This window comes from Jaculus jaculus, chromosome 2, assembly GCF_020740685.1.
Source record: "Jaculus jaculus isolate mJacJac1 chromosome 2, mJacJac1.mat.Y.cur, whole genome shotgun sequence".
In the NCBI taxonomy this organism is placed as follows: domain Eukaryota; kingdom Metazoa; phylum Chordata; class Mammalia; order Rodentia; family Dipodidae; genus Jaculus; species Jaculus jaculus.
In genome coordinates, this window is record NC_059103.1 from 6,536,065 (window position 1) to 6,556,518 (window position 20,454).

The 20,454-nt window shown below is 55.1% G+C and overlaps 1 protein-coding gene across 7 annotated transcripts in view; it reads left to right on the top strand.

The window, feature by feature from the left end:
- The window catches only part of Mad1l1 (mitotic arrest deficient 1 like 1), a 345,185-nt gene that overhangs the window by 142,684 nt on the left and 182,047 nt on the right, over positions 1-20,454 (top strand). For 6 of the 7 annotated variants that reach the window (XM_045143912.1, XM_045143914.1, XM_045143911.1 and 3 more), the window contains one exon: positions 3,929-4,073. In XM_045143912.1, coding sequence (XP_044999847.1) covers positions 3,929-4,073 — 145 coding nt within the window. Of the gene's footprint in view, positions 1-3,660; positions 3,679-3,928; positions 4,074-20,454 lie in introns of those variants that run through there. The other variant, XM_045143916.1, reaches the window with a different exon arrangement.

The window sequence follows — 20,454 nt, forward strand, 5'->3', positions numbered from 1 at the left end:
GCCTCTCTGCTTCCCATCATTCACGTTGAGACCCTCAGCCAGCTCCTGTTTCCATGCTGAGCCAGGAGTGCCTGAGATATAGAGGCCACCCTGCTCCCAGCCCCTTGACTGCTGCACCCCGCCTGCTGGGCCTGTGAGTGTTTTGTTCCTTCCGCCACACTTGTTTCTTGCGGGGCCTTTGTCTCTCTTCTGCCACAGTCTCCTGCTCTTTCTTCTGCGGTCCACTCTGCAGTGCTCACACCTGCAGCCCACGTCTCCATGCCAGCCAGCACCTTCACCCGCCTGCAGCGGGTGCCAGAGGAGGAGCAGGGCTCCATGTGCAGTCTGCCCAACTCTTCACACACGTCCCCATTCCTGCACATCGGCTGAACTGGCCTGTGGCGTTGGCCGTCCTCAGAGGTAGCCCAGCCCTCGCAGGCCCTCTCTTCAGCAGTGACCCCGATTGCCCACTGGCCCGTAGCCTCGGGAGTCGCAGCTGCCCCCTGCACTTGGCGTCTGAGTGGTGTGGCGTGAGAGTTCTTCCACCCTTCAGTTGCCCTGTCCACAATTCTCTGCCCAGCTGGCAGTACCACATGTCAGTACACTGAATGCATGTGTATGGTTGGGTTGGGGAGGCAGGCCCCTTGTGAGGGCCCTGGGAAGACCCTGCTGACAGATACATGGAGGGCTGTCTCTTGGCTATGTGCCACACTGGAGTTCCCAATATATATAGTGCCGGGAACCCTGAGCCTGCCTTGTGAACTGGACTTGCAGAGTTTGCACTGTGTTTAGCCTAGTGGCTCTTGAAGGGTCTCACCTCTGCTGTGTGGTCAGTTCTAGGGCCTGCAACCCTGCCTGCTGTCTGGTGGTCTCCTGGAGGACTGTGTACTCTCTGACTTCATGTATTGCCTTCCTCAGTGGATGAAAGCTGCTCTGATACCAAGAGTAAATCTTGGGTTGGGGAGATGGCTCAGTGAAGAGTGTGCCTTGCAGGCATAAAGACATGAGTTTGAGCCCCATAAATCCATCTGAAAAATGCTAGGTATGGTGAGGAATGTCTGTAATCCTAGGTAGCTGGGGAGGTGGAGACAGGAGGATCCCTGTGGCTACTGGACAGCTTGTCTAGTCTGAGTGGTGACGTCCTGGCCAATGAGAGACCCTGTGTGCAAAATAAAAAAGACGACGGCACATGAGCAGTCACACCTGAGATTGCGCTCTGGCCTCTCCATGCATGTTCGCCTGCACCTGTATGTGCATTTGTATGTGTGTGAACACTCACACACGCTTCAGAACTGTGGGCTGGGCCTGTAGCAAGTGGGTAGAGCACTTGCCCAGCACTCATGAGGCCCTGGGTTTGATCCCTAATACAGGGGTGGTGGGATTGAGGCACCTTTATGCCTGTGACCAGGCCCCGGCTGCAGCATGAGGACCGGTAGCCAGCTCAGACTCTGCCCGTTGTCTGGCCCTGCTGTGCTGAGGCCTGGCCTTACAGTCCCTGAGATTCAGTGGCTATCGTGTGATCTCGAACATTCTTGCACCTGTTCCAGGTGGGCAGGGCTCCCCAAATGCAGGATTGGGATGGGCAGGCCCCCTGAAATGCTTGCCTGACCACCCGTGCTAAGGACAGAGTGTCCCTTTGACCCCGGTGCCGCCCTCTGCCTGTCACTCTTAAAGCAGCAAGGCGGACGCTGCCATTCTTCTAATTGAATTACCCACTCTGGAGCAGTGATTTAAAGTGCTTGTGAACTTCCCCACCTGAATTCAATGATTCAAGAGTCGATTTCACAGTCCTTGATTATTAAATTGGTCTATGAATAGTTTTAAATTGAACTGGAACTCAAAATAGCCTCTTAATACATCTGTCTCCTGTGAATATTTGCCGTAGATTTTTGGTTATGGCACACCTAGAGGTGGAGGTGGCAGTTGGCTGACTGTCACTGGGATTAAGTGTCAGCACCAGGCTTCCTCAGACAGCACAGTCCATGCAGTGCCAGGACCCCTTGCATGAGAAGATGGGCTCAGCTCCTGTGGTCACACATGTCGGCCCAGAGCAGGGTTCTTCAACATGCCTGGCTGGATCAGGAGCACTCAGGTCCCTCCTGAAGTTCTGAGAATAATTTCAGATCATACTTGGGCTGTTTAAAGAATCTAAGTTGTAGTTTACAAAAGTTGGCCCTTGTACAGTTGAGAAATAGACGTGTAGAGGAGACCACCTTCAGTGGCAGCATGGTTTGCACCCTCGCAAATCAAGGTTTACCAGAAGTCATGTAGTCAAAGCTCATAGAAATAATTGGGTGCCAGGCATGTTCTAAGACTGCAGGTATCCCTCACGGACCCACCCCCGGTGTTCATGTTTCCAGAGTGGCCTCAGTGTCTTCATGTCACCCTGTAACGGAATCCTGGGAGTCAGCAGAAACTTCTTCCTCAAGGAAACCTGACCTAGCGCCTACACCATGTTCTCACTGGGTCATCCTGCTGTGTGACCATCTTGATGGGCGGGGTGGGCCCTGCTGCAGCTGCTCCCACTGTCTCCGCTGTTCCACTCAGTTCTGCCTTTGTTCTTCTGTGGGTGTACCTGGTGGACATCACTCAGACACTGGTGGAGTCTGCTGCTGGCATCCCTGGACACCTCTTACTGTACCATGGGTCCTGAGTCAGTTTCTGCAGGACCAGCAGGCACACGAGCTGTTCTGGGCGTGGGGCTGTCAGGAGCTGGTGGCGTTGATGGAGGAGGAGTGGTACTGTTTGAGGGCCCCTTGCCACCTGGCTAGAATGTTCAAGGTCAGCTTGAGAGCTGCTGGCAGCCTTCAGAGGCCTGTGAACAATGGAGAGACAATTGACTGAGGCGGGCTGTTGGAGACTCTTATGTGACTTATTGGAGAAGTGACCAAGGGGGCAAGGCTGGAGCGGTGCAACAGGAAAGAGGGAATTGAAAAAAGGAGCAGAGCCTGGAGCCATAAGCCTATTATCTCAGCTTCTTAGGAGGCCGAGATATGAAGATTACGGGTTCACGGCCAGCTTGGACCACAGAGTAAGTTCAAGGCTCGCCTGTGCAACTTAGACACAAAATCAGAATAAAAAGTGCTGGAGAAGCAGGCGTGGTGGTGCATGTGTTTAAGCCCAGCACTTGGAAGGCAGAGGTAGGCAGTATCACCATGTGTTCAAGGCCACTCTGAGAATACAGAGTGAATTCCAGGTCACCCTGAGCTAGAGTGAGCCTCTACCTCAAAAAACCAAACACACACACACACACACACGTGCGCGCGCGCGCACACACACACACACACACACACACACACACACACACACACACACCCAACCTGCTGGAGATGTAGCTCAGTGGTAGAGTCTTGTCTAGCATGAATGAGGCCTTAACGTCTAATCTCCTGATTATGAAAAGACGGGGAGGGAAGAAGGGAAAAAGAAAAGGAGGGAGGAAGGAAATAAAAACAAGTGAAGAGATGGCCAAGACGTGCGTGCCCAGGTGTGTCCCTCAGCAGCAGCCCCATGCTGTGTGTGGCTGGGCTTTCTCCTGGCACAGTGTTCTGTCCCGTGCCCGCTGCGTGGGCGCGCTCGGCCCCCTCCCCGCGCCGCGCATCTGTGCTGACTGTGATTCACATGGGAAGTGCTGGCGCTGGCAATTTAGCTCATTCAGAAGTCCCGTCTTGAAGCGCTGCGTGGCTGACAATTTTTCCCATTGTGTGTGGAGTTGCGCTTCCCTCCCCCTCCCACCGTGTTCTGGGATCACCCTGGGTGTCTATTTGAAATCCTGAACCTCCTGAAAGGCGCTAAGTAGCTATTCAGGAGTGTGGAAATGGCAGCGAGGTGGTCGCACGTGCAGCTCTATTTTAGGCTGTCCCCATGGGGCTCGCAGTGGGGGGCATGTCCTTGCCTTTGGGGTGGTGGTCACGCCGGGCCTCATGCCTCTGCCCTCTTGCCTTCCCTGCAGTGCTCGGGGGCTGGAGAAGGCCCAGCAGCAGCTCCAGGAGGAGGTCCGGCAGGTCAGCGGACAGCTGCTCGAGGAGAGGAAGAAGCGGGAGGCCCACGAGGCACTGGCCCGAAGGTTCCAGAAGCGTGTCCAGCTACTAACCAAGGTATGGCTCGCCGAAGGGCAGCCTGGCCTGCCCTACAACCTCCATACCTGCGTGTTCTTTCCCTCTAGCTCCCTGCCTCCAGCCAGAGCTGGTGAAGCTGGGTGTGTCTCTTGCCCATGGTCCACACATCTCATCCCCCGTTGTGCCCCTGGCCTGAGTCCCAGGCTCAGGCAGGGGCCCCTTACCAGCTGCATTGGGCAGTTTGGTGAGGCTGTCTGGGTCTTGTTAGTCCACATTGTCATGACAGTCTTTGGAAAGCCAGAAAGATCCTTTCAGAGCCAGGCATGTGGCATGCGCCTGTAATCTCAGTACTTGGGAGGCTGAGGCAGGAAGCTTGTGAGTTCCAGTTTAGGCCTGGCTCTGTAGCAGAGTCTGCCTCAACAAAGCAGCAAACCGAAAGTTACTCTCCAGCCGTGTTTTTATGCATCCTGCCCCACTGGCCTGCTGTAGTGCCTCACAGGAGCGTTTCCTATAACCTCTGGCCCTCTGCAGACCTATGGGACAGGGTAGCTTTCCTGTTCCCTGTTGCCCCCAGCAGTGGAGGATGCTGGCATGGGTCTTATCTTGGTGAAGTATGATGGTGGCCGTCTTTTCTTTCTCAGTGAATGCCTCACGGCGTCTCCCTGGCCTCTCTTGGTATTCTGTGTCTGGTACACAGGAGAGGTACCGAATCCCAGCCTCATGGCAGCTCCCTGGCCTCTCTCGGTATTCTGTGTCTGGTATGCAGGAGAGGTGCCGAATCCCAGCCTCGCGGCAGCTCCCTGGCCTCTCCCGGTATTCTGTGTCTGGTATGCAGGAGAGGTGCCGAATCCCAGCCTCGCGGCAGCTCCCTGGCCTCTCTCGGTATTCTGTGTCTGGTACGCAGGAGAGGTGCCGAATCCCAGCCTCGCGCCGGCTCCCTGGCCTCTCTCAGCACGTGGCTTCAATGTTTTCTGATGCCTGTTACAGTACACTGGGGTCTTCCAGTGAGGTGAAGGTTCTTAGTGTTACAGCCCCACCAGGGACATGGAGCTTTCCTGAGATAAGGAAGGAAGAGCTGACTCAGTCTCCAGGACGTGGTCTTGCAGAGGCCCACCCTCACCCTGATGGGGAGCGGGCCTGGGGCCTGGGGAGAGGATATGCCTGCCTGTGAGGTGTGGCTGCTCATGGTTCTGTCCGATGGAAATGACTCTGCGGCTGGAGCCTTCTGGTTAGGAAGCTGTTACAAAGTGGGCTGTTTCCTCCCACTTCCCACATCGCTTCCTGAGTTCCGCATGCCCCTTGCCAGTTCTCACACTGTTCTGTCTCTTCAGAGGATTCCTTGCATGTGTCTCGGTCTCGAGTGAAACTTTCCAGAATTGAGTAACAAAGCCCTTTCTTCAGACGTGAGTCCTTCTGCAAGCAGCCAGTCGGTAGGATGGTCCTCAGTCCCTTGGAGTGGGACCACGGCGTTTCGTGTCAGGTCCTTACGTGGGCAGCCCTCTTGCTGCACCACGTTTCTCAGCAGTGAGGTCTTTGTCCCTCCCAGCGAGGCTGTGTGCCACACAGACTCCAGACACCTGCCTGCCTGTGGGTGGCCAGGGGGAAAACAAAGTCAGACATGGTCTTCTCACGCGTCCCTCTTCTGTCCACCCCAGCCAGTGCCCTGGAGACCCGCCTGGTCTCGGGATCTCTCCACCGTGTCCCTCTGTCTCCTCTAAGAAACCTTGCTGCTGTTAAGTCTCCTGGGACCGAGCTGGCCCTTAATGACAGCCGCATGGTCCCCGTGCTCACAGGTTCCCGTTCACAGATCCCAGGGAATAAGGTGTGGACACCTTTGAGTGGGCATTACTTGGCATCTACCCTAGAGCTCGAGGATGGACAGTGTGTAGAAGCCATGTTGAGTGGAGTGTGCACGTGTAAGTGCTAGGGCTTTACCCTGTGGTTTTGCCTGCAGTGACCAGAGGAGGTGTCTCCTTCCATTCCTCACCCGCCTGTGTTTCGTTTTCTGTGCAATGACTCCAGAGCCTGCAATCCAGGAACCCCAGTGGCTTCCCAGTCTCTGCTGCGCACGTGCACAGATGGGGTTACAGATGCGTGGGGCCATGCCCAGCTGCTCACATGAAGCCTGCAGATCCCCACTTGAGCCTTTCAGGCTTCCTCAAACCTTCGTGCTTGCATGGGAAGTGCAGTTAACTGCCTGTCCATCTCTCCACCCAAGATGCTGTGTTCTGAAGACTGCCCCTGCCATGGGTAGACAGTGGTGATGAGGAGGACTTGGGGAGCCAGAGCCGCCCGGGCAGGACAGAGTCGAACCCCACCCCCGGCTGTTTGTCGTATAAGAGCCATTTGCTCTCTGGAGACATCCATAGCCTGTGGGTGTGTGTACGTGTAATTCCCACATCTCTGCCCACGTGGCTTGTATTCTTATGGGCTGAGTTCACCTTGTGGCAGTGGCCTCTGCTGTGTCACCAAGCTCCTGTGGACTTGTGCCTGTTCAGGCCTCATGTCCGTTAGGGTATTTGGGCCATGATGGTGCTAACCAGTGTGGCGTCTGTCCCCTGTGGAGTCCTGGCTCCCATGTCGCTTCCCCAGAGCTCCTGCGGCTCCTGGAGGCTTGGGCTCAGCTCTTCCTTCATGGTGAGCTGCTGTGCTTGATTGGGCTCCTGTCTCTGCAGAGGGAAAGCTGATGGCTCTCCGTCCAAACTAGCCTCACCCAACCTGCTCTGCACTCTTGGCCTCACTCTGAGAGAGCTGGAAGGTGGGTATTGATTGCCTTCCACTGACTGATTATCTATACCGACTGTCCCTCCGATGAGGGTTAGGCTGGTCGATAGCCATCACCTGCACAGCCCTGGGATGCTGGCTGCAGGGACCCACCTTGCTGGCTGGTGTGGTGACATTCTCCATTAGGCAAGTCTTCAGAGGCCTCATGTGCTTTTCTGACTGATGCCTCGGGCAGTGTCCCTTGTCTTCTGGTGGTGCTCCCCTCCTGTGGACCCTGCCCTGCTCTGCCTGTGGTAGGAGAGTGCTCCTTCTCCAAAGGCCCTACGGAAGCAGCCCTAGGGCTTTGGGGTGGTTTACCCCCCCCCCCAAGATAAGGTCTTACTTTAGCTCAGGCTATCCTGGAATTCACTCTGTAGTCTCAGGGTAGCCTTGAACTCACGGCAATCCTCCTACCTCTGCCTCCTGAGTGCTGGGATTAAAGGTGTGCGCCACCATGCCCAGCAACTTTGGAGTGTTTTTTTTTTTTAATTTTTATTAGCATTTTCCATGATTATAAAAAGAATCCCGTGTTAATCCCCCCCCCACATTTTCTCCTTTGAAATTCCATTCTCCATCATATTACCTCCCCATTACAATCATTGTACTTACATATATACAATATCAACCTATTAAGTACCCTCCTCCCTTCCTTTCTCTTCAACTTTGGGGTGTTTTGATTACTCATCTTTGCCTGACTCGGCCCTTCCCCCACCCCCATTCCAGCTTACCTCTAGCTCCCTACCAGAGAGGAGATCACAGGTACCTTCCTCCTGCCCCCCGGCCCTGGATCCAGCTGCTGTGCTCAGCCAGAGCATCCCTTCCGAGGGGCCTGCGTGTGCTTGACATTTACGCTTACAGTGCTTGGAACGCGCAGTTTCATCTCGAGGCTTCTATTAAGCAGCTCCAGTCTAAGGAGTTAATTGTTACTGATAGCTAAGAGTATAATTACCTTGGTAAAATATCATGACTATTTTAAGCAATTGAAAATTGGCTTCTGCAACCGGGTGAGCACAATCCATTTTCCCATTTGAGATGTACGGTTTCCAACGCACCCTCATATTCCACAACATGGCTGCCGCTCCAGACCTGCGGGGTGCGAGCAGGGAAAGGTAACTTGCAGCATTTTCTAAGTGGAGGAGATGCCTTTCCCTTCCCTGCCTGACTCGCAGGTCTGCCGGGGGAGCGGGCCTTGCGACAGCCGTCCTGCCACGGCTGTAGCTCTCCGAGGAAGCATCTTTCTTACGGGGTGTGTGCAGGGCCCGCTGTTTGCTTGTCATGTTCTTTGCCTGCCCTGGGGCGTCTCCAGTGTGGAGCTGGTCACTTCCTGCAGAGTTTCCACAGGCCTGGCCTTTGCGTTCTGGGTTATATCGGGGCTGCTCTGGCTGTGTGCCCATGAGCAAGCTCCCGCCTGTGTGCTTCGAGATGCTCCCTCCTCCCTCTCCAGGGGCCCCTGCTTTGGGTGACCGGTGGGGGTACAGGGTGCCCCTCCCCAGACCCCCGCAGCATGCCTGACCACGGCCCCTGCTGCACTCCCCCCAGAAGGGCGCTGGGTTTGCTCTGTGGCGAGCGCTGCGCCAGGCCCGCGGCCAGCCTTGAGCCTGTGTGCGTCCTACCACCCCTGACCTGAAGAGATGGTGCCCTGCCCCCTCCCGCGTGTGTCAGGTGTGACTCAGGCCAAAGGAGGCGAGGCAGCTGGCCTCCACAGTAGCTGGGGACTACAGGGTCCGTGGTCCTGACCTGAATGTCTGAGTCCCCATTTCAGGACTGTGGACAGGAAGCGGGTGCTGTGCACTCTGTCGGGGTTACTCCTGTTGAAGGCTGTGGCGCTGGGGGATGGGCAACACCTCCTCGATGCCTTGCTTAGCTGGCACTTGTCACTGAGGGGCTTGGGCACACGCCCCCTGCTGCATGTTTTGCTTTTCAATGAATTACTTCTCTCTGCTAAAGTGATACAGTGAAGTCACATGTCACAAAGTTGTACCCTGTAGGATAGGGAGTAAAGGGGAGATGGCATCCAGTGGGGTTCCTATGCTTTCGCTTGGACTTATCCAGCACTGGCAGTTTAGTCTGGAGACCTCTGTGACCAGTGCAGCTTCTCTGCCGGTGCCAGCCCTGGTCAGCTAGCTTTCCCTGCAGTGAGGGCCACACCCATGGTGGCCCCTTGGGCGGCAGGGCCCTGACCTGCCCAGGCAGCATCTGCCCTCCTGTAGTTGTGTGCAGAGGGGCAGTGTGGGGGTGGAGCCAGATGGGTCCCCTGCACCCCTCTTTCCCCTTGTGCTCCTTTTCTTCCTGACATGCTTGTAGAGAACACTCTAGACGCAAAGGCGCATGAACCAGGCTCAGTTGGCCTGTCTCTAGTGCAGGAAATATAAGGAAGGGCTGTGGAGAGGCTTGCCATCAAGTGCTTGTGGTGCCGATCCGAGTTTATAATTCAGTCACGAGTTCAAAACCTGACTTTGGGTTCACGAATTTCCCCATAAAAGCTATACATGATAATGTACTCCTCTAATCCCAGCATGGGGGAGGGGACAGGGGCCCTGGGACTCACTGGCTAGCTAGTATAGCCAAGTGCTCCAGGTCCAGTGTTAAAAAGTAAGGTGAAAGCCGGGCGTGGTGGTGCACGCCTTTAATCCCAACACTCGGGGGCCAGAGGTAGGAGGATCGCTGTGAGTTCAAGGCCACCCTTAGAATACACAGTGAATTCCAGGTCAGCCTGGGCCAGAGTGAGACCCTACCTCGAAAACAACAACAACAAAAAAAAAACCAAAAAAAGAAAAAAGTTAGGTGAAGAGCCAGGGAAAGAGACCCCATGTTGACCCCTGACCTCCACGTGTACACACATGAACATGCACACACAAGAAACACCAGGGGCTGTGAGGAGCTTCCCCACCCTGTGTGCCTCAGTGGGCTCGTGTGTGTGTGTATACACTGTTCACGCTGTGCAGTTTTTCCACTTCGGGATTTCACAGGGTCACACTTAGGTGGCGTCTTTGGCACCATTGATGGTGCTCAGTCTGCCCTGTTGTGAGCGGGTGTAATTAGAGCGTGCAGGAGTCATACATTCTCCTCCAGATGGGCCTTTGGCCTTTTCTGGTTTTGCTGGATCAAGCAGTGCTATGGAATATTCTGGAACATGTCTTTAGGTACTTGTGTATGGAGTTTTTTTTTTAATGTATATTTAAAAAAATTTATTTTTCTTAAGCTGGGCATGGTGGCACACACCTTTAATCCCAGCACTTGGGAGGCAGAGGTAGGAGTATCACTGTGAGTTCGAGGCCACCCTGACACTACATAGTTAATTCCAGGTCAGCCTGGGCCAGAGTGAGACCCTACCTCGAAAAACAAATATATATACATATATATATATTTCTTTATTTATTTGAGAGAGACAAGAAGTAGGGCCTCCAGCCACTGCAAACGAACACCAAATGCATGTGTCACCTTTGGCTAATGTGGGTCCTGGGGAATCGAACCTGGGTCCTTCTGCTTTACAAGCAGGTGCCTTATAACTGCTGAGCCAGCTCTCGAGCCCAACTTGTGCATGTTTTGTCTTAGCCTGGCCATGCGTGTGTGTACTGCGCAGCAACCTTTGATGTAGTTCAGGACAGATGCGAAGCAGGTGGCTTCCAACCTGCTACCCTTGCTCCTGGGGGAGCCATCCCCTCCTGACTGTTCATGTCACCCAGCTGCGGATGCCCGTGAGGGAGTTACAGGTCCTGCACCCTGTGCCCGGCTCCTTTTTTTGCCTTCGTGGTGTGTGCTGCTGTGTATCTGGAGCTGCTAAGCTTTCTTCCATTGGGCATAAGCTCTTCAACGAATGACCTCTTTTTTATTTTTTATTGGTTGGGGAGAGATTGGCATGCTAAGGCCCCCAGGCACTGCAGTCGAACTCCAGATGTGTGTGCCATCTTGTGTGACCTTGCGTTACCTTGTTAGTGTGGCTTGTGTGGGATTTAAAGAGTCTAACATGGGTCCTTAGGCTTTGAAGGAAACCACCTTAACCGCTAAGCTTTCTCCCTAGCCCCGAGTGAGTTTTTCATGCATTGCTTGAACACTGCAAATAATGCCACTAGAGCACTTGTGTACCTGTGACCTGAGTCATGCTGGACCCCTTGGCGGGCATACCTGGCAGCAGCCCATACTCTGCTTGCATTCAGACTGACGCCTGTGTGCCGGGAGCTTGGGGTGGTCTGGGTCCTTCAGGTTCACACTCGTGACCTGCCTCCCAGCTGCCCCCGCCGGGGGACGGGCCCTCGTGGCCCTTGCCCCTCCTGCAGCCTGCCTTCTCACTCTGGTGGCTGTGTCGGTAGGTGGGAAGATGTTTTTCATTTTAATTGCGGGCAGTGTATTGATTTTTACCTTTCTGCTGGCACTGTTGGAGTCTTGATTAAGTATCTTTACATACCAGAGTCAGGCAGATAGTAAAGATTTCACTGCTGTCCCCGAGCACTGTGTGGCCTTACCGTCCACGGTCGTGTCTGCTGAGGGTCTGGACGGGCCCGTGCCTGGGCTTGTTTTCTCCTCTGAGATGTGATTGTGCAAAGAGCATCCCTTCTCACGAGGCACCCCACCATGTGGCTGGTCCTCAGTGGGACTGCCGGGTCGTCTGTCCTGTTCCAGGGGCAGCTTTTGTCTGTCTGCAGGTGCCATGCCATCTTACCTACTGCTTCAGGCTCAGGTTTAGCTTCTGCTAGTGAAATCTTTCAATTCTATTGTTCTTTATGATTTCTTTGCTGGGCCTGGTGATGCAAGTCTGTTATCTCAGCTACTTGGGAGGCTGAAGCAGGAAGATCCTAAGTTCGAGTCCTGCCTTGTGTTAGAGTGAGTACAAGGCTGGGCGATGTAACACCGTGGACTGGGCAGAAGGCCTGGCTTCCCTCCCTGGCCCGGGGCAGAGGCTCCTTAGCTGGCTTTGGTGCTCTGCAGCCCCTTCTTCGTGGCCTCTTAATTCACACAAAGTGCTCTGCTGGTAGACTGTTAGGACTGCAATAACTTCAGGAATAATTTTGGGAAGAAGTAATATCTTGTCATTATTTCATCTTCTAACCTGTGGTTGATAACTGTTGCCCATTTGCTGAGATGGTCTTTAATTTCTCTCAGCAGCATTTCTGGACTTCCGAGGAGAGTCTGACTCTCATTAGGGGTTTCTTCCTTCTCTGCTGTGGCAGGTTTTCAAGAGTCTCACGAGATCCACCTGTGTGTGTTTGTTACGGTCGGGCCCCGTGGGCCTCGGCCTTTGCCGTCCTGCCATGTGTGGGTGACCTGGAGTGTGTGTGCCCTGTGTTCCTGTGTGCTCTGTCCCGTGGTTGTCGTGGAACCTCTGCCTCATCCACATCCCGGGTGTGTGTGCCATCTGCGCTGCCATGTGGATGCTTCTGCCAAGCTCCCAAAGCCCTCCTGTTTGGTGTGGGTGTGGTGTGTGCAGATGTGTTGTATGCATGTGTGTTGTGCATGCATGTATGTGTGTTCTTGTGGAAGCCAGAGAAAGTTCCTCATGCGTGGCCTGTCAGTCTGGACCCCACCAGTTAGGCCAAACTGGCTGGCCAGTAAGCCTTAGGGGTCCTCCCCTCTGCCTCCTTGGTTGGTTCAGGGATTAAGGATGATAATCGGCCAGATTCAGAAAGGCCCACCTTCAGGGTGGGTTGAGCATGTTCTGGTCTTGTCATGTGGATCAAAATGCTGGGAAGGAGGTCTTCCAACATGTTTACTCACTCCTTTCTAGATATTTCTCCCATGGCTTCATTTTGCTTATTTGTCTCTTAAAGATTATTTTGTTGGCGATTTTTATCATGTATAGAATATATTTTGACCATATTCATCCCCCATTTCTTCCCTGTCCCCTCCTGCTTGAACCCCTTCTTTCCAAACAGCCCTACCTAGTGCTACTGTGAATTTTGTGTGACCCACCAGTGTACAGTGCACTTAGACATATTTCACTTAGCAATGTGTCTTTAAAGATTCCTTCATGCATTCACGGCTAGCTTGCTCCATTTGTTTGTTACTTGTGTGTGCATGCGTGCACTGTCCTGGTGGTCTGTGGGTCTGTGCTGAGTTGAGTCTTCTCCATCCTAGAGGATGGAACAGAGGCTGCGACCCTCCAACCCTGGCTTACTAAGTAACATCTTTCAAACCCGGGTCTGCTCACGCTTCCTCCTTGTACGGCCAGCTGGCTCGGTGTAGAGGTGTGTTTTCCTCCCACGCACACCCCTCCTGACTCTTCTCACCTTGTGCTTGGTCTGCACCTCCCTCCCTCCCTCCCTCCCTCCCTCCCTCCCTCCCTCCCTCCCTCCCTCCCTCCCCCCCCCCCCCCCTCCTCCTCCTCCTCCTTCTCTCTCTCTCTCTCTCCCTCTCTCTCTCTCTCCTGTGCTCTAGAAGCCATACGTGATGGTCACTTCACGTGCAGTTGGTCGAGCATGCTCCCTGTGCCACCACTGACGTCCAGTCCCCCCAAACCATGTTGACGGACAGCAGGATGTGGCTCCCCAGCCCCTCACCTTTGTGACAGCTCTGTGCCTGCCCCCAGATAGTCACGCTGCTCCCCTGCCTCTGCGAGTCTGTGGGCTGAGCACTGGTGAGGCAGGGTGGGAAAACTGTGTCATAGGTGGCTTTATACTGTGGGTTTGCAAGTTTAGACACAGGCCTGCTAACTTCCTACCTAAAAAGGTCGCTCTACTTCTGACACTGGTCAGCAGCCTGAAGCAGTTAGGGTGACACCCATGGCTGCTGACGCAGGGTGCTCTGTGCCGCTGGCCTTCCTCACCACAGCAGGCAGGACCCGGTCTGGTTGTGACGCCCATGCTCAGGGGGTCACAGACTGCCTGCTCAGGCCCTTGTAGGCCACATTGCCTCCTGTAGGAAAGAAAGCACTCATTTGGTGTGGAAGGCGCCACTCATAAAGTCACCAGAAAACTGTCCTTGTCTTAGTATTTTTGCAATGTCCCTCTAAAAGTACAGCTGGAACTAGGTCATGACAGGAAAAAAAAAAAACTTTCCAGGGAGAAAAGCAATTTTAGAAAATAAAATGAAATCAAAACAAAATTCCTTTTGTCCCTCTCCAACTCGAAGATGGTTATTAAGATAGGGGTTTGTGGGCATGTGGGCATGTGGGCAGGGTGGACGCAGGGGCTGCCTCTGGCGGTCACAGCCGCTGCTGGCATCTGCTGGTGGGAGAGGGTGACCTTCCCGTTCATTACTGGAGGGACCATGCTGGCCTGATGGACAGCTGTCAGCAGGGAGCCTCAGTTTCGAGGCTGTCCTCTTACAACTGTAGGTAGTACTGTCCGCGGAAATCGGGTCTTTCTCTCCCCCCCACCCTGCCTCAGGGTCTTTGCCTGTCCTCCTTCCTGTCCTGGTTCTGCCATCACCCTGCCCAGTGCTCACTCAGCTGTCCTCCGTGGGTCCTCTGGATCTCTCCAGGAAGCAGGGACCCGAGGTGGCCTCTGCCCCAGGTCCCACGCCCAGGACTCGCAGCCCTGCGGTGTGGTGCCTCATTGTGTGGGCACCAGCGCTCACGGAGACAGGAGGCCCTGGCAGCAGGTTGCAGCCACAGATACTTCTGGTCTTGTTTTGGTGCCAAGTGTCCTTCAACTTTCCCCTGGATAGAAAATTGTACCCGTCAGTAGTGGAGAGCATGGAGTCCTGTCCCTGTAGCTGTCTGCTCTTCTCTGCGGCCAGTTAACACATTTGGAGCATGGCTTGCAGCTGCCCAGGCCTGTCTGCAGCTCCTGGTCATGGGAGATGGTTCTTGGAGGGGCCAAGCCTGTGCAAGCCATGTCTCACCGAGGCTGCCTCTGCTCTCTTCCTGCCGGTCGCAGCCGTGGCGCGTCCCTTCCCAAAGGACGTCCTTCGAGGACACGGGTCCTGTTAGTGCTCTTTGGAAGGGCTACTGGAGAGGAGCTGCTGTGTGGCACCCCGTGTGTGGGCAGCAGTCAGCCTTTGTCACCCTGTGGTCTGCTGGTATTTCTGAAACATCCTCAGGGGTCCCTTGGGACCAGGAGCTGGGACCAGTAGGTAGAGTGGAGACTTCATGGGGAGATTTACCATGTCATTCACGGACTCTTGTGCATTCCAGAGTCCTAAAATAATCCCATTCACTGTCTCAATCTTGCTTGGAGCTGTGTGCCTGTCCTCGCCCCGACTCAGCTGATGGTTGAGGTGCTGGTGTCTCAGCCAGCAGGGGAGTAAAGTTCCAAGACAAGGGCTCTGACTCCATAGTGGGAGGGGAGGGGCCTGGCCAGGCCCTGGGGCAGGTCCTAACCAGCTCTCCTCCACCCAGCACAGGCGCCGATCACCTGGCTTCAAGTGCACACGGGGCTCTCTGTGTCCAGGGGAGTCACCAAGGTATTTGGGAGGCCCAGCATGGAGCTCTTGTCTTTTGATCCACTGGCTCGTGCTACATAGTCCCCCTGTCTGCGGTGGGACCTCATCCCTTTTTCACACAATTTCGAAGAAATCCAAATCTTTGAATAACCTTGATCCTGAAAGGAAAGGCGCTGGCTGCAGGTGAAAATTGATGGTCGTGCTCAAAGGCATGGTTCCCTGCCAAGGCTGCCTCTTGAGAGTGTCGCTTCCAAAAATAGCCATCGAGGTGTGGTGGCGCTGGAACTGAGGCCCACCCCGCCCGTTGCCTGCTCCAAAGATGTTGAGTATGCAGCCGGCCTCCCCTGCTGCCGGGCATGCGTGCCTGCCCTTGTCCTGCTGATGGCCAGGTCAGCATGCCACTGGCTGCTTCAGCACCCCAAGACCTTATGAGGTCCCATGGCCAGGGCATGGGAATGTTCCCAGCCTCAGAGCCAGAAGAGGAGACCGGCCCCTCTCCCCCCACCTGCAGCAGGAGGGCATGCCCTTGACTTCTGTTGTCCTGGTTTCTGTAGATGAGGGCTGAGCTTTGTGTTTCCAGAGAGTTCTGTTGCCATGTGCTGGGACCACTCCAAAAGTAGCCACGATGCTTGCATTCATCAAACAAGGTGCTTCCAATTAACTGTTAACTTGTGTAATAACCCCATGAGAAGAGTCGTTCTGAAAATGTTTATAGAACTTGGGTGACCGAGGGCCCCAATCTGCTGCGTTTGGCAGTTCCTTCATCCATATCACTGTGCCTTGTGTGAGCACTGTGCATAGGGTGTGTGGGCAGTGTGTGTGTGTGTGTGTGCTCGTGCGTGTGGGTTTGTTTTCATCTTAGAAAGCCAGTTATCTTATATCATTCAGCTGTTTTCCCCCTGAGACCCACATGGAACGTTAGGGCCCTCAGAGGAGGAACCTCGCCGCTGCCGCGATGGTGATTAAACAGCGGCGAAGCAGGACCAGGGTGCTCGGATGGAGAGCGCCAAATGCCATCTATCACTGAGCCGAAAACAGTCAATAGCAGGTGCCCTGTTTGCAGCCGATACTCCTGCGCATAACTTCACCCACAGAGACTAAGCTGTCCCCCATAAAACATCAGAGAGGAGGAGGGGAAGCCCCACAAGACCAAGTGTCACCAGCATGCTCCGGAAACCTGTGTGGCTTACAGCACCGAGGCAGGGGCCGGGCTGTCAGCGTGAGCCGCTGTGATGGCACAGCGCGGGCCTCAGTGAGTGCTTGTTACCGTCCTTGCCTCAGGTCAGCTCATCTCCAGTCGGCTGCGTGAGGCTGAGCCGGGAGTGGCGCGTGCCGCAGGGGCTGAGGACTGGGAAAGGGTGGGGGGATGCTGAGGTTGGCTTGCCTGGCACAGGAAGCCGGGGAGTAGGTCCTCTCGCACCACCCACTGTGCCCGAGGGTGGGGGGTGGCCCCCAGGGTATTGTGTGGCTGGGCTCAGGGCACTGCTTCAGCCCCTTGAGTGAGGAGTCTTTGACCCGGGTGTGGTTCAGTTCTGAGAGGGTGGACTGGGTCATGGGCCCTGCCGTTTGTTTGGCTGGAGATGGGTGTTGGGTCTGTGTTCCCAAGACAAAAGTACTCGCTCCTTGTTTGCCCTCGCTTCAAGGCTTTGGGGGTGCAGTGAACATACAAGGTGGGGCTTGGTAATCCCTCCAACGTGCTGGTGGCCTTCAGGGGCCCTGGCTGCAGAAGGCATCTCTCAGCCCGGATGGATAATTTGTGTACAGGCTCCATGTTGGATTGAGTGTGAGAGAAACAAGGAAGTTTTTCACTTTGCTTTCCACAGCTCTTACACCATTTGTAGACTCTTTTAAAGTTTCCAGTGTTGTTTTTTTGAGGTAGGGTCTCACTCTTGCCCAGGCTGACCTGGAATTCACTATGGAGTTTCAGGGTGGCCTCGAACTCACGGCAATCCTCCTACCTCTGCCTCCTGAGTGCTGGGATTAAAGGTGTTTGCCACCACGCCCGCCCAGGTTTCCAGTGTTTTGAACAGTATCTCTGTCCCTCTTCATAGCCCCTGTGTGTGGCTGAGGAGGTGGGCGGTGCACAGCCAGAGCAGGCTGCTATGCTACCCTGGCTGCACCCGGGGCCTTTGGCACGCAGGAGAAGAATGTGGCTTTGCTATCTATGTCCAGCCAGCTGTGCAGATCAGGAAGCGTCTTGTATGCTGATGGTGTAACAGGCTAGCTTCCCCGTCCAGTTCCGCTCCAGTGGAAAGTAGCCAGAACGCTGCCCACAGGCAGACCTTGTTGGGTTTCCACCCTGGGGGGAATGTCAGAGGCTGTCAGCCCCACTGTAAACAAGGCCCCTCAGAATGGGGCCAGTTCTAGGGTCGGGGAGGGGTTTGCAATTGAAGTCCCCTCCCAGGTCAGCATTCTGCTGGCTTGTGCAAAAAACGCCTTCCCTTGCTGGGCTCCCCTTCTGCATCAGGGAGGCAGCACCTCGCTCTGGGCTGACCAGAGTGCTATGCCACTTGTTCTGTGGGGCGGCTGGGCCTCCTCCTGGGGCCCCTGAGAAGACTTTTGTACTTAACCACTACTCAGCTCTTCCCTCATGTTCCAGACCTGGTGGCTGACCTCCTGGGCCTGGTTTTGGGTACCGCCCTGGGACAGACCTTGAGTTGGTCTTGGCAGGGGCTCAGCTTGTTAGGTGACAAATTGGCTCCCGTGTCGCTCTCTCCTCCCTTCCTTAAGGGGTCCTGTTAAATTTTTCACTCTGCTCTGGGGCCTGCAAATCCCACTAAGTGACTGTCGCTGTTCTGGGGCTTCCTCTGGCGCTGTAATAAGCTTTTATAAAGGGCTCTGTCCACAGCTTTATGAAAGTCTCTAAATAAATTAGATCCACTGGTTAGCCTTCGTTGGTGATTTTTATTAACCTCCGGTTAAAGAAATATTGCTGCTACAGAAGCGTGATTTATTCCTGTGGAAGCCGGCCTTGTTTAGCCCCTGCATGCTCCCAAGAGGGACAGCATTATATAAATGCAGAGCCGGGGCTGGCGTACAGCGTGCTTGGGAGTGGGATCAGAGGTGAGGCAGCCTTTTTCGCAGTGACCTTGGGCGTGTGTGGGGGTGGGGGTGGGTGAGCTTACAATATTATCTACATCACGGTGCCCTAGCCTGTGCTGGGACTCTTAAGGAGTGCTGAGACCTGAGAACTGGACTCATGCACACCAAGTACAGAGCAGGTGCACTGAGAATGTAGCTCAGTGGTGAAGTGCTGGCCCAGTATGTGCAAGACTCTGGGTTCAAATCCCAGTCCCACACAGAAAGGAAAAGTGGAGCATCACAGGGGACCTGGGTTCATTCTGGGTCCCAGTGATGTTTCCTGCTCTTGCTACCCTTCGTGGGTGGCAGCTGCTTTGCTGGGGACTTGTGGCCCCTGTTCCTTCCCTCCTTTGGCTGCATTGTGGTCCATGCCTGTGACTGGTGTCCTGCCCCGCGTGGGTGCCTTTACTGTGGGCCTCCTCTTCACGGACCCAGGGCCCAGTACAGCTGAACGGGAGAATGAGGGCACAGCCAGCCCAAGGCACCAGTGATCCAGTGTGTGCCTAAGACTCGAGCCCAGCCTCCATGCCCCTGCTGGTGCTGAGGCCCTGATAGGATGGTCAGCGCATACACAGTCGCCTTTGGAATGTGGTGAGTGTGTGTGGAGAGAGTTCCAGCATGCTCGCAGGTGACTCCGCCTCCTTCCAGAATGTGCCTGGCTTCTCCTTGGTACTGTGTGGACTCTTCTGTAGCAAAAAATGTGCCTGAGCTCTGAGAGCGGGATGTGCTCGGCTCCAGCTCTGTGTCACCGCAGGGGAAGCCTGGCTCAGTTCTCCCACAGTCCTCACCAGCAAAAACTGGGCTTGCAGATGCCCCAGGTTCACTGAGTCATGGTGGCCCCAGAAGTGCCCTTCAAACAGGGCCCCGGGGAATCGGCAGCCTTGTGAGCTCTTCGTTTGCCTTCAGACAGACCCCGGGCCCCTTGCTGCGGCTCGGCACCAGTGGTGACTTACTCCTGCCCTTTTCTGCCCTTGGTCGGGATTCGGCCCTAGAGCTGTCTTGCTCCCCTTGCTGTTGCAGGGGTCCTGCTCTGGCTGCTCGCCACTGAGCTCAGACTGCTGGGTTAGACCCTCCCTGCCTGTGCTCAGGTGGCTTCGGACCCATGAGCTGTCACCAACACGCCTCTTTCCACTGGACCTGGTCTCTTGATATGCTTCTGGCTAGGCAGAGCCGCTGGGGAGAGCTGGGCAGGAGCTTCCTGGGGCCTGGCCACGATGGGCGTCACACAGGGCTCCGGCAGGCGTGGCAGTAACTAGGAGTCCGTGCCCAGCCAGTGGCTGCCCCTCCATCCTGGCAAAGAGAGGGCTCCTGGGGAGATGGCCATGTGGATTTTCCAAGGCTTACAGTTAGAGAGCTCATCCCATGGTGTCAGCTATTTACATGCAAATGCAGGCCTGCCACTGAGGCTGAGACCTAACTGGACCCAGACAGGACACTGCACGTTTGTCCCATGTCCATCCCCATGTTGCGCGGGGGGGGGGGGGGGGGGGGGGGGGGGGGGGGCGGCGGCCGGGCTCACAAGTCAGCCGTGGCCATCTTTCTTTCTCCATTTCCCATGTGTGTACTTGGCCGACTTGAATTTTCTCCAGGAAGACTACCTCTTACGCTGCATAACTGAATGCATTATGCATGGTTATATCTTCGCATAAGCAATTTTACAAATCACAAGGACAGCAAGAAGGGGGAGCAGACTTTCTGAGAGTTCAAGGCTGTTTCCCGGAAGTCTGTCCTTTCAGGGGCTGGGGTCAGTGGTGGCTGTGACCCCGCCCTTTGCCTCCCGGCTGTGTTGGGAAGGGGAGGGGACTGGCCTGCACCCTGTCCTGGATGACTGTGGGCTTGCACACTGGTCCTGGGTGCACTGCACTGTACCTGCATGGCTGGAGGCCATTGTGTCAGGATGCAGGGAGTGGGAAGGTGCTGTCAGTCCTTAGGCTCAGCAGTAGTCAGTCTCCGATGCTGCTCCAAAAAGATGTTGCCCCCGATCTCTGCTGGTAGGAGCCAGCTTTGCCTTCCTGGGGCAGAGCTGGGGAAACCCTGGGGATGTGGGTAGCAGATTGGTCTAGGGGGAAGGTAGGCATCTGTCACCATGGAGTGCCTTGATAATGGGTGGCACCTTCGGGGGCTGAAGAAATCTTATCCTTACAGGCCCTCTACTCTGCAGACAAGGAGAGAGTAGTGGCTGTGTTCCATGTCCGAAGGGGACCGCTAAAAGGGTGACACAGCCAGGTGCTACAGTGAGCGTTGAAGGCGCATTTGT